Here is a 14,779-nt window from a genome sequence, read left to right on the forward strand (position 1 = left end):
ACAGATATGTCGGCACTGTGCAGTATGTTCCGTGACAAAGGGGGCTGAGGCCCAGGTGCCTCCCATGACTTGGAACACGTCTGCCCCATTGGAAGTATTGACAGTTGATTTTCTCACCCTTGACATGTCAGAAGATGGATATCGCCATGTCTTTGTTATGGTGGACCACTTTACCAAGTTTGCAGTAACTGTGCCAACTCGTGACCAGACTGCAAAGACTGCAGCCCAAGCAGTGTGGAAGCATTTCTGTCTCCCTTATGGCTGCCCTCAGAAGATACATTCAGATCAAGGGCCCTGCTTTGAAAGTGAGTTCTTTCAGGAATGGTGTCGCTCCTTAGGTGTCAAAAAGACGCATACGACCCCATACCACCCACAGGGTAACGGAGCATGTGAGAGGTTTAATCGTACCCTGATACAACTGTTGAGAGGACTGGCCCGTGAGAAACGAACCAGATGGACCCATTACTTGGCTGAAGTGGTTTGGAAGTATAACCATACTGTGCACTCAGCGACAGGTCGCTCTCCTTACCATGTGATGTTCGGCCGTACTCTTGGGGGACCCACAGATCTATGGGGTGTTGTCCCCACTGAAGAACTGGAGTATACTCCAGCATCCTGGATTCAAGAGTGGAGGTGACGCCTGTCAGAAGTCCAACGGTTCGTAAAGGATCGAACCTGGGTGGAACAAGAAGAGTCAGGAGCGGAGGTCTATGACCTGAAACCTGGAGACAGGGTCCTGATCCGGCGCAAAGGTGCACATCAGCAGGGTAAGCTACAAACTTCATGGGAGGAAGTGCCTGGAGTTGTGTTACGGCAACCCATCCGAGGAGTGCCAGTCTATGACATCCAGAAGGAAAGTACTCGAGACGGCTACACCGCAGGCTCCTTAAACCTATTGAAAGCTACAGGGAGATTCCTGGGAGCTCATCTAGAGAGCCGGAAGAACAGGTTTCAGAGCCACCAGTAGCAGCCCCAACAGAGAATCAGTGTTGGCTATTCCCTGTTCCCCCACTGCTAAATCCAAGTCTCTCAGGAGAGATTACAGGTACAGACGATGCCGTACAGCCCAATGATTGCCCAGCTCAGATTCCTACTCCTGCTGTGGAGCCCTCTGACCCACTGTCTACGGAGAGGCCTGAAAGTGAGGATGTACCTTTGCCTGCTCCTGGAGAAGAGCCTGAACCTCAACCCTTGAGATGTTCTCAGAGGCCCAACTTTGGGAAACCACCTGAACGCTTTGCACAAGAGGACTTTGTATGGTCTGTGAACTTGCCTGGGATCGCAAGTTCAAGTGGGGTGGAGTGTAGTGGTGTGCCCCTTTATCCAGATGCAGGTGCAAGTCCCTTTAACTCAATTCCCCACAATCCTCTGGGCTCCCAGCATCCCCTGAGTTCCAGGACCCGCCCAGAGAGTATAAATGCCAGCTCCGCCCAGCTTCCTGTGCTCAGAGAGATCCTGCCTGATGGGACAGCAGTGACTGGGCAAGTGAGCTGTCCCCAGGTGCTGGGTCCTCATTCGATAAGTCTGGTGTGTGGGCCTCCAGCAGTGAGCACAAGAGCACACAGTATTTATCCAAGCCCCAGTCACTGGAGAGGACTCTGTTACAGTCCATGTGGAGAAGTTGTCCAAGCAGTCGGTTGGTCCTATCTACGGCCCCCAGAGCCTCCTGACCAAAGTCAGCATCAGCAGTGCCTGTGTGAAGTCTGTGCCAGCAGGAAATACCCTCAACTCCCAGTCTGCTGAATGAACGATCAATCTCTGGGAACACGTGAGAATATTCAGATCTTTTCCTATCTGTAAACTGAACTCAGAACACTCTGCTGCCATCTAGTGGCCATTACTAGAACTGCAATAGAATTGTTTTCACACATTTTATGAATATTTCTCCTTTCCTCATATTGCTGTTTTGTACTGCAAACCCCTGTTCACATGATCTCCTGTGTAATCTACGTTCCACATTGTTAAGTAAAGTAGAAATTGCACATCACCACTGGTCTGATCATTGGCTGATACCATTACATAACATATATATATATCAGGGCTCAAAATTTCAAGTCATGAGCTACTAGCCAGGTCTTAAGAGTTACTCGCCACTTGTTGCCCCACCCAAACCCTACCCTGCTCCGCCCCTAAACATGCCCTCGTAAAATATCTCATAAAATTACACTGTTAAATGTTTTATTCAGAATTAAGTTACAAAAAAATATTAACAACAACAACAACAACTTTAGAGTGCCCACAGCGTGCCCCCTTTCAATGCACAGTGCCCACAGCATGCCCCCTTCAATGCAGAGTGCCCACAGCGTGCCCCCTTTCAATGCAGAGTGCCCACAGCGTGCCCCCTTTCAATGCAGAGTGCCCACAGCATGCCCCCTTTCAATGCAGAGTGCCCACAGCGTGCCCCCTTCAATGCAGAGTGCCCACAGTGTGCCCCCTTTCAATGCAGAGTGCCCACAGCGTGCCCCCTTTCAATGCAGAGTGCCCACAGCGTGCCCCCTTTCAATGCAGAGTGCCCACAGCGTGCCCCCTTCAATGCAGAGTGACCACAGCGTGCCCCCTTTCAATGCAGAGTGCCCACAGCGTGCCCCCTTCAATGCAGAGTGACCACAGCGTGCCCCCTTTCAATGCAGAGTGCTCACAGCGTGCCCCCTTTCAATGCAGAGTGCCCACAGTGTGCCCCCTTTCAATGCAGAGTGCCCACAGTGTGCCCCCTTTCAATGCAGAGTGCCCACAGCGTGCCCCCTTCAATACAGAGTGCCCACAGCGTGCCCCCTTTCAATGCAGAGTGCCCACAGCGTGCCCCCTTCAATGCAGAGTGACCACAGCGTGCCCCCTTTCAATGCAGAGTGCCCACAGCGTGCCCCCTTCAATACAGAGTGCCCACAGCGTGCCCCCTTTCAATGCAGAGTGGCCACAGCGTGCCCCCTTTCAATGCAGAGTGGCCACAGCGTGCCCCCTTTCAATGCAGAGTGCCCACAGCGTGCCCCCTTTCAATGCAGAGTGACCACAGCGTGCCCCCTTTCAATGCAGAGTGCCCACAGCGTGCCCCCTTCAATGCAGAGTGACCACAGCGTGCCCCCTTTCAATGCAGAGTGACCACAGCGTGCCCCCTTTCAATGTAGAGTGACCACAGCGTGCCCCCTTTCAATGCAGAGTTCCCACAGCGTGCCCCCTTTCAATGTAGAGTGCCCACAGCGTGCCCCCTTTCAATGTAGAGTGACCACAGCGTGCCCCCTTAAATGCAGAGTACCCACAGCGTGCAGAGAGACCAGCTTGCACTTACCTGTTGCAGCGGTGGCTTCTCCTCAATCCTCCGCGTCTCCCGAGTCCTCCTCCTCCTCCTTGGCCAATGGCAATTGTTCGCCTTTCGGCCAATCAGGAAACGGGTCTCGGACCCGCTTCCTGATTGGCCAGGAGGAGGATCCGTGTGACAATAGCGAATATTCATTCGCTATTGTCACACAATGGGTGCGCTCAGGGCTTCCATTTGAGGATTATGGAGGCCACTGTGCTCTTAGGAACCTTAAGTGCAGCAGAAATCTTTTTGTAACCTTGGCCAGATCTGTGCCTTGCCACAATTCTGTCTCTGATCTTTCAGGCAGTTCCTTTGACCTCATGATTCTCATTTGCTCTGACATGCATTGTGATCTGAAAGGTCTTAAGCCCCGTACACACGTACCGATGGTCGGCTTACAAATGTTCCTCTTTTCTCCCCGGGATGTCGGTGTCTGCTGAAAAGTGCAAAGACAGCACAAGGACAGCACAAGAATTTTGTCCGCCGACTGCAGAAGTGATGTCATGTAATGGTTAACTTTCCCTGTGTTTTCTATTTTCTGAGCATGCCCAGTCTTGCAAATCTGCGGTCTGTCGGCCGAATTGTGTACTGACAGGCGAACAATCGTCCGTTCTGGTGTCGGCATACAAATATTTTCATGTTTGCAAGAAAGACTTTTGTCCGCGGATTGTGCGCAGACATCTGTCGGAGGCACCATACTAACACGCGTACAATCGGCAGATCCTTCGTCCACCGACGTTTGTATGCCGACGATCGGTACGTGTATACGGGCCTTTATATAGACAGGTGTGTGGCTTTCCTAATCAAGTCCAATCAGTATAATCAAACACAGCTGGACTCAAATGAAGGTGTAGAACCATCTCAAGGATGATCAGAAGAAATGGAAAGCACCTGAGTTAAATATATGAGTGTCACAGCAAAGGGTCTGAATACTTAGGACCATGTGATATTTCAGTTTTTCTTTTTTAATAAATCTGCAACAATGTCAACAATTCTGTGTTTTTCTGTCAGTATGGGGTGCTATGTGTACATTCACGAGGAAGAAGAATGAACTTAAATGATTTTAGCAAATGGCTGCAATATAACAAAGAGTGAAAAATTTAAGGGGGTCTGAATACTTTCCGTACCCACTGTATACTACACACAGTATCTCACAAAAGTGAGATCTGTTCATTAAACCTGCAGCGTTTTACAGTTGTAACATGGAGTATGTCCTGCCTACACACACACACTTCTGTTATGCAGTACTCTATAATGTACTTCTATACACTGTGACATGATAACATGATAACGACCCCAAACACACCTCCAAAACGACCGTTGCCTTGCTAAAGAAGCTGAGGTTAAAGGCGATACACTGGCCAAACATGTCTCCAGACCTAAACCCTATTGAGCATCTGTGGGGCATCCTCAAACGGAAGGTGGAGGAGCTCTGACATCCACCAGCTCAGTAATGTTGACATGGAGGAGTGGAAGAGGACTTCAGTGGCAACCTGTGAGTGGTTGTTCAGTGGCTCTGGTGAACTCCATGCCCAAGTGGGTTAAGACAATACTGGAAAATAATGGTGCCCAATTTAAATATTAAAAATAAAATAAATTAAAAATAATAAAATATTGACACTTTGGGCCCAATTTTGACATTTTTACTTAGGGGTGTACTCACTTTTGTTGCCAGTGGTTTAGACATTAACCACTTGCCTTCTGTGCACTTAAACCCCCTTCCCATCCAGACCAATTTTTAGCTTTCAGCGCTCTCACACTTTGACTGACAATTGCGCGGTCATGCTACACTGTACCCATATGAATTTTTTATCATTTTTTTCACACAAATAGAGCTTTCTTTTGGTGGCATTTAATCACCTCTGGGTTTTTTGAAGAGTAAATTTTGAAAATAAATAAATTTTTCTCCTTCACTGATGTGCGCTGATGAGGCGGCACTGATGGGCACTGATAGGCTGCACTGATAGGCAATGATGAGGTGGCACTTATGGGCACTGATGAGGTGGCACTTATGGGCACTGATGAGGAGGTACTAATATGCCGCACTGATGAGCACTGATAGGCGGCACTGATAGGCGGCACTGATGACCACTGATAGACGGCACTGCTGGGCACTGAGAGGTGACACTGCTGGGCACTGAGAGGTGGCACTGCTGGGCACTGAGAGGTGGCACTGAGAGGTGGCACTGCTGGGCACTGAGAGGAGGCACTGACAGGCGGCACTGATGGGCACTGATAGGCGGCACTGATGGGCACTGGCGGATGGCACTGATGAGCACTGATGGGCAGCACCATCAGTGCCCACACTCAGTGCCCATAGTGCTGCCAGTCAGTGCTCATCAGTGCCTAGATGAGCAAGCACTGATGGGCACTGACTGGCAGCACTATGGGCACTGATTGTGGGCACTGATGGGGGGGCACTGTGGGCAATTTGTGTATGTGTTTTACCTTCTGTAATCAGGGCACTGGTGATCGGTGCCCTGATTACATTTCTTCTGTGTCCCCGGCGCTGTGAGGCTCCCCCTCCTTCCTCACACTGCAGGCTCCGGGTGAGGAAGGAGCGCCGGCGATGAGAGATGATCTCATATGTTTACATATGAGATCATCTCTCATTGGACGGTCCGATCACGTGGTGAATGGCCGCTGTGATTGGCCATTCACCACGATCTGTGATCGGCTGTGTCCAAGGGACACGGCCGACACAGATTTTGCCCGATGCGCGCTCGCGGGAGCGTGCGGGGAGACTGCTTCTGGGAGGCCGTTTAAAAACGGCCTCCCGAAAATTCGAGTCCGCGCTGCAGCCGTATATAGGCTATAGCGCGGACCGGAAGCAGTTAATGGCTGTGTTGAGTTAATTTGACACTGTTATACAAGCTGTACAATCACTACTATACATTGTAGCAAAGTGTCATTTCTTCAGTGTTGTCACATGAAAAGATATAATAAAATGTTTACAAAATGTGCGGGGTGTACACACTTTTGTGAGATACTATATATATAAATATACATGCGTAATGGGGAGTTAAAGTATAACTAAAGGCAAAACCTTTTTATTTAGCTTTGGAAAGAGATGTTTTTTATTGGTGTCTGTGCTCCTGTTATGGAGATTCACCCTCTCTATTTCTCCTGTTTCTCATTATCATTGAAAATAAAAGGAAAAGAAAAGCCCAATTTTTGGGTTGTCCCCAGAAAAGAAATAGTGAGGAAATCTTCCAATGGGGACACTGGTTCTGGTGACCTGGGGGTCCCCAAGGAACCCCCTTAGTTTGCAGGGATTTCCTCTCACTTCCTGTTTGGCTATGGGACAGGAAGTGAAGGGAGATCTCCACAATGGGACACAGACGTTGAAAAAAAATCTAACAGGGGCCTCCCTTTCTCTTATCTGAAATAAAAAAAAAAACAAGTTTTGCCTTTAGTTCTACTTTAAGGTTTTGGTATCTGATCATTTTATTCATGTTATATCTGATCATTTTATTCATGTTATCATGTTCTTCTAAGCATCACTAATGCATTCTTGTTCTTATTGTTATGGAAACCTAAGAAGCTTATGTTGCCTTTTATGTGACAATTTCTCCTGTGGCACTCTTCTTAATTTCAATAAAAACATTAAAATATAAAAGCTCTGATATTGCAGGAAGCTAGAAAGCCCCAGTCACACTGCTGCCTGCCTGTACAATGTAAACACACAGGACGCAGGCTCTGTCCCTTTAAGGCGTTCAGTGAGTCAGCAGGCGGCGGGGGAGGAAGTTTGTCTGGTGGCGGCCACCGTCGGTGCAGTGAGCTGAGGAAGGTCGGGTGGCAGAGGTTACAGCTACACCACGTGTGTGTATGTGTGTGAGCTACCGGTTCTGTCCTTCCAGCGCCATCCAACACAGAGGACATGGTCAGCAAGACAGAGGAGCCCGGCGTACAGAGCCCAGCCACCGCTCACAGCCCAGACAAGAGCACTGGACCCTGCTGTGGTAATGACCTCCACACTCTACACGGGGGACACCACTTTACCGGGACTGCTGCAGGAGGAGGGAGACTTTCAGATGGCTAACTGGAGGAGGCAGGAGAGCTCTGGGTATTGTGTACACACATAATGCTCCATTGTATCCCAGCTATGCTGGAGGAAATCCTCTGTGTAATATTGTAGCACATTGCACAGTACTGCATAGAGGTGTGTGTATGACATAGGACATACTCCATGTTACAGAAGTACTCCAGTAATATAGAAGTGTATGACATAGGACATACTCCATGTTACAGAAGTACTCCAGTAATATAGAAGTGTATGACATGGGACATACTCCATGTTACAGAAGTACTCCAGTAATATAGAAGTGTATGACATGGGACATACTCCATGTTACAGAAGTACTCCAGTAATATAGAAGTGTATGACATGGGACATACTCCATGTTACAGAAGTACTCCAGTAATATAGAAGTGTATGACGTGGGACATACTCCATGTTACAGAAGTACTCCAGTAATAGAGAAGTGTATGACATGGGACATACTCCATGTTACAGAAGTACTCCAGTAATATAGAAGTGCATGACATGGGACATACTCCATGTTACAGAAGTACTCCAGTAATATAGAAGTGTATGGCATGGGACATACTCCATGTTACAGAAGTACTCCAGTAATATAGAAGTGTATGACATGGGACATACTCCATGTTACAGAAGTACTCCAGTAATATAGAAGTGTATGACCTACTCCATGTTACAGAAGTACTCCAGTAATATAGAAGTGTATGACATGGGACATACTCCATGTTACAGAAGTACTCCAGTAATATAGAAGTGTATGACATAGGACATACTCCATGTTACAGAAGTACTCCAGTAATATAGAAGTGTATGACATAGGACATACTCCATGTTACAGAAGTACTCCAGTAATATAGAAGTGTATGACATAGGACATACTCCATGTTACAGAAGTACTCCAGTAATTTAGAAGTGTATGACATGGGACATACTCCATGTTACAGAAGTACTCCAGTAATATAGAAGTGTATGACATGGGACATACTCCATGTTACAGAAGTACTCCAGTAATATAGAAGTGTATGACATGGGACATACTCCATGTTACAGAAGTACTCCAGTAATATAGAAGTGTATGACATAGGACATACTCCATGTTACAGAAGTACTCCAGTAATATAGAAGTGTATGACCTAGGACATACTCCATGTTACAGAAGTACTCCAGTAATATAGAAGTGTATGACATAGGACATACTCCATGTTACAGAAGTACTCCAGTAATTTAGAAGTGTATGACATGGGACATACTCCATGTTACAGAAGTACTCCAGTAATATAGAAGTGTATGACATGGGACATACTCCATGTTACAGAAGTACTCCAGTAATATAGAAGTGTATGACATAGGACATACTCCATGTTACAGAAGTACTCCAGTAATATAGAAGTGTATGACATAGGACATACTCCATGTTACAGAAGTACTCCAGTAATTTAGAAGTGTATGACATGGGACATACTCCATGTTACAGAAGTACTCCAGTAATATAGAAGTGTATGACATAGGACATACTCCATGTTACAGAAGTACTCCAGTAATATAGAAGTGTATGACATAGGACATACTCCATGTTACAGAAGTACTCCAGTAATATAGAAGTGTATGGCATAGGACATACTCCATGTTACAGAAGTACTCCAGTAATATAGAAGTGTATGACATGGGGCATACTCCATGTTACAGAAGTACTCCAGTAATATAGAAGTGTATGACGTGGGACATACTCCATTTTACAGAAGTACTCCAGTAATATAGAAGTGTATGGCATAGGACATACTCCATGTTACAGAAGTACTCCAGTAATATAGAAGTGTATGACGTGGGACATACTCCATGTTACAGAAGTACTCCAGTAATATAGAAGTGTATGACGTGGGACATACTCCATGTTACAGAAGTACTCCAGTAATATAGAAGTGTATGACGTGGGACATACTCCATGTTACAGAAGTACTCCAGTAATATAGAAGTGTATGGCGTGGGACATACTCCATGTTACAGAAGTACTCCAGTAATAAAGAAGTGTATGACGTGGGACATACTCCATGTTACAGAAGTACTCCAGTAATATAGAAGTGTATGGCATGGGACATACTCCATGTTACAGAAGTACTCCAGTAATATAGAAGTGTATGACATGGGACATACTTCATGTTACAGAAGTACTCCAGTAATATAGAAGTGTATGACATGGGACATACTCCATGTTACAGTGTACAGAAGTACATAGTACAGTAGTGCATAAAAGAAGTCATTGGGACGTAGGACGTACTCCATGTAACAGTGTATGGAAGTACATTGTAGAGTACTGCATGTGTAAGCAGGACATACTTCATGTTAAAACTGTAAAACGCTGCAGTATTTATGAACAGATAGTACTGCCACTATATAAAAGAAAGCACGCAGTGTGAAAGCATGAGACCGTAGGACATACTCCATGTTTCAGTAGATGGAGGTTGAGAGTTACTGCATAAAATGTGTGACAGGAGGACATACCCTATGTAACAGTATAGAAAAAACGGTATTTTTAAGCTTCGCACTGTTACATATATACATGAGACTGACTGCATGGAACAATACAGAAACCCTGAGTTATAGCAGCAGGCTGGCAATGTGCCAGTATTACCGGTGTGTGTGTGTGTGTGTGTGTGTGTCACTATTGGTAGTGTGTGTGTGAAGCAGCAAAGTATATAGGAAAAGATACTTCTGCAGAGTATTTGGTGGATGAATCTCATTGTGGAACTATGATGAGGATAGTGATTTCTTTGTGGCTATAACTGTATATGCATTGCTGTGATTTTAGAAGACGTGTACTGCACTGGCTCATAGTTCCAGTTCTATCACTAGAACCCTGTGCTCTGTATGCCAAATAAAGTATCTCTGATTTGGATGAGATATAAATACATTCTTGGGAATTTAGGAATAAACATTTAAGCTAGTGATCGACTGATATCGTTTTTTTCGTTACCGATATTTTGGCCAATGCATATTGGTATCGGCCGATATTTTGTACATTTAAAATTTTGCAAAATACAATTTTCGACACAAATCTGTTACTGAACATGTTAAGGTTTATTAACATTTTTAACACTGCAGTCAGTGCAAATTAAACTGCTAGAAAAAAGCTAGACAACAACAAACAGCTAGACAGTGGAGACTCCAAACCATTAGGTGGTGATGCTCATATAAGGGTAAAATGACATCACATAGCATTATTCAGTTTACAAATGTTATTGAATATGCCACTCACATATGTACAAATTAAAGATATAAGCAATTCCACATATGATCTTTGAGGTCACGTGCATGGTCACGCCCATTACCATCTAAGGAACCTCCTATAGACAATGCCAGCCCAGGAACCCCCGACACCTCCTATGGTCATTACCCTTCTGTGCCGGTCCGCTCTCTTCTCCCCCCCCCCTCCCCCCATGTCCCCAGGTCCCCCCTGTACTCACTCTGTGCCTTCTCTCTGACACTAACACGCTGCCAGTCTGTAGGAGTCCGCTGTACACTGAGACTACATTTCCCAGGCTCCTTTGCGAGACTACATCTCCCGGCATGGCTGGGTGATCAATCAAACTTTACTGACAGACAGAGAACTGTGTAGGGGGGGGGGGGCGGAGGGCACAGATGAATGCGGTGTAGAGGAAGGGGCGGGCATGGGGGTGCAGCTTTGTGACAGTGGCTGGCAGTGTGTGCCTGTACCCTCCATAGGAAGTGCTGGCAGCCAGTCATTTCCAGAACATTGTCATTCATTACTAATAATGAGAACAAAATGCAGCATGGACTGTAGACAATCATTGTCCTGATCAGTTGTGATGGCTTACTGCACTCTACACCTGGCTGCTGTACCAGCACTGACCTATCATTTTACCCTTGCATGAGCAATATTTGGAAAATCGTCAATATCGGCCAGTTTCGGGGCCGATACAGATATATCGACAAAAGTCAATACTGGCCCTTGATATATCGGCCTTGCCGATAATCGGTTGATGCCTAATTTAGGCATTCTGTTTTAAGACATTCTCCGCTTCTTACAGACCCTAGATCCCTCCATAAAGAGTACCTGTCACTGCCCATTGCTGTCACAAGGGATGTTTACATTCCTTGTGATAGCAGTAGGTGTTAAAAAAAAAAAAAAAAAAAAAACTAAAAGGACGGTGTAAAAATCCAAACTTTAAATGTGCAAAATATCGTCCTGAAGGGTGGCAGGAAAATCTGTATCGGCCCTTGAAAAAACGATATCGGTTGATCCCCCAGTTTTTTTTTTTTTTTTTCTACACTGCTTGGAAAATCTTGTCTTAATGCCCTTGGGAGAATCCTTGCTAGACAATTACGGTATAATGCCCTTGTGTTTCAATCTCTTTACTACTTCCTCTGGCCTATGAATTCACCAAGACAGGGCCCTTAGCTGGACCTCCAGTGCTAGAGCATGTCTGCCTGCTGTGATCTGTCTGTCCTTGATCTGTAAGCCAGTGAAAAATGTTCGTGTTTGTTAGAGGCCTAGAGGTTGATATTTACTAAACCATTTCACAAGACTCAGACAGCTTCACAATCTGTTTATCTTGGTTGTGCTAGTGTGCAGTAACTGATGAATGTCTGATCAGTTGTGTGTACTTTGTTTTTTGGGATAATGTGGCAGAAGTGATCATCATAGTTTGGAACTTGCTTTAGCATTCCCAATATTGTGTATTTTATATATTAATTATACAAGAATGAACTAGTTTGCTTAGTGAGATTGACTTGTGTTAGGTAAGCATGATCCAAATAAATGAAAGCTGTATTGTTTGCAATGTAGACTTTTCTGGGTTGTAATTTGGTGTCTAGGATAGCAGTGTCAGGTGGGTTAGTATGCATGTCTGTTGTTTTCTGTAAAGTATAATTAAAGTCTGTCTACCCAAAACTGACATTTCAGGTTTGGGCTGATGCTCATGGGTTAAACCATGCTCTTATTGTATGTGTCTGGGAATTTGGCAACATCAGCTGTGCGTTTTGTATTCTAATTTGTCTGTTGGGAATCGGAACAAAAAATGGCTCTAAGTACCCAATCTCCCAGCTAGTCTGTTAATAGAATAATTTTCTGAATGCACAGCGCCACGTGCTTACCATTGTCTCAGGGTGCCAGTGCTTACCATTGGCTGAAGTTTAATGGGAGAAATTGTGGTCAGAAAAGCAAAAAATCCTCGCTGATTACACCCACCCCTAATTGGCTGTCACCATTAGTAACTTTAGCACTGTTCTGCTCCTAAAGCTCTTTTCACACGGTTCGCCTCCGTCGGCGGACTCCATGCTGCTCAGCGGGGGATCGATACACTGATCCCCACTGAGCAGGCGGATGACAGCTCCCTCTCTGTGTACGAAGAGGGAGGTGTCAGAGCCCCGCTGCTCTCTATGGGGGAATCGGATGAGAGCGCACCGCATGTCCGCTCTTATCCAATCCCATCCGATCCCCTGGATGGATGAAAAATAGGGTTTCCATCCTTCCGGATTTCATGGACATGATCGGATGCGGATGGCAGCGGGTGTCAGCGGATATGTCTCCGCTGACATCCGCTGCCCCATAGGGATGCATGGAGGATCCGATCAGATCCGCCTAAAAAAACTGACAGGCGGATCTGATCGGATTGTTCGTGTGAAAGGACCCTAAGCCATTTATACTTTGTGTTCTTTATTTGGATTGGGGTTTTCTCCATTTTTTTTTTTCCCCACATGTGGTACTATATTCCTTCTTATAGAAGATGCACTTACTGGACGCTGCACCAAAAATACTGTTTAGTTCAGTTGGCAGACGCAGAGTACTAAAGCACGTGTGAGGGCTGTGCATTAAGCTGGTCATACACTATACAATCTGATTGTACAATCTCCTTTACTGAACCTATGTAATTGGAGGACACACCTAAACAATCTATTGAAATAGTATCAAATACAGCAGGCCCAATGGAAGATAAAAAGGAGATTGTACACTCAGATTGTATTGTCAGCCTTGGGCCCTTGTCAGAGCAGCGATCCTGTCTCTGACAGGAACTTGGTAGCAACATGATTTCTAAATTGAAAGCCAACCTGCTTCTACAGGGTAGGCCCGTTGCTGGCTGAGATCCTGCCGAATCTTGCTTGTCATTGGTAGAACATTCTCTTGGCGGTCCAGCTAGCAAAGGAAGTGACGCCACAGATCCTGGTGAGTGCTTTCTCTCCTAAAGGCATAGTTCAACTTTAGTCGGAGCTGCACAGTTTTAGTAAAGTCGAATAATACCCTCACTGTATTTACTGGAAAACTCCTAGGACTTTACGAGGCCCAGCTATTGCTGCTCACCTGCACAAGCTCTTTCTGATTCAAACCCTCTCATATGTGCTTTCTCACCTCTGATGCATTAGCTGAGCTCAGAATTATAGACCTCACTCCTGTGATGGTACAAAGCAACAGCTAGGCCTCTCAGCAGTGTCCGGGGAGTTTCCCAGTCAGGCATAATGAGGTGTGTAAATGGCCTACACTTATAACAGGGACATTATTCAACTTTGGTCTGAGCTGAACAGTCTATTTTATTTTTTCTACAGACGCTCCTTATCTGCATAGGCATCTTCCTGGTAAAGGTGAAATAATTAAGGGGTCCATTGTGATTTCATATTTGGGACTAGAAGCAACCTGCCGCCATACCCCTATAAAATCCTATTCGAAGAGACCCCCTGTTCCGTGAAAAAACCATACCTGTGAGAAAACCATACCCTCGTCACTTCCGGTTCTGCTACGGAGGGTATGGATTTCTCACGGTAGTTAAACTTGCGGCGGGTACATTAAAACACTTCGGGTGCAACATAAATCATGTCCTCTCCTATCGCTGTAACATCCCTCATCTCCGGTAATAAATATAAAAGCGGATCACGGAGCCGCGATCGCCGTCACATTTACGTCTCATACACCCGCCGCCGCTTTTATATTTATTACCGGAGATGAGAGAAGTTACAGCGATAGGAGAGGACATGATTTATGTTGCACCCGAAGTGTTTTAATGTACCCGCCGCAAGTATAACATTAGAGACAGTGCCGTGATAATTTCATGCCCACCGAGCATGCGCACTTCTCAAATTCTTTCTTCTTCAATCACGTATCCGGGGCTCTGAGCATGCGCACTACTGCGCTGCTCAGCTGTTTCAGACCGGAAGTGACGAGGGTATGGTTTCTCCACGGGGTATGGTTTTTTTAACGTTACACCCCCCCCCTCCTTTCCAGTATTAGCAGATGGGAAGGGTTCCATTTCCACTTAGTTTGACTGGTCACATGGCCTCATCTGTTGCATTGGAATGTTGAAGTGTTAGCAATGTGTGGTGTGACATGGAAGGCAGCTGTGTATGTTCTGATCTATTACAACTGTAAATGGAACTACAACTTCCAGGAGGTCTTACGGGTGCTTTCTGCTGAAGTGGAATAAGCCCAGGCTACA

At 45.7% G+C, this 14,779-nt stretch overlaps 1 protein-coding gene across 1 annotated transcript in view; it reads left to right on the plus strand.

Annotated features, from left to right (window-relative positions):
* The first annotated feature begins 7,047 nt into the window (after positions 1–7,047).
* CLUH (clustered mitochondria homolog) overlaps positions 7,048–14,779 on the plus strand; it is a 256,366-nt gene continuing 248,634 nt past the window's right edge. The window contains exon 1 of the mRNA XM_082246213.1: positions 7,048–7,257. Within this exon, the coding sequence (XP_082102339.1) occupies positions 7,176–7,257 (82 nt within the window). The 5' untranslated portion in view covers positions 7,048–7,175. The remainder of the gene's footprint in view (positions 7,258–14,779) is intronic.

Source organism: Pelophylax lessonae (genome assembly GCF_965119305.1).
Source record: "Pelophylax lessonae genome assembly, chromosome: 2".
Classification (NCBI taxonomy): Eukaryota; Metazoa; Chordata; class Amphibia; order Anura; family Ranidae; genus Pelophylax; species Pelophylax lessonae.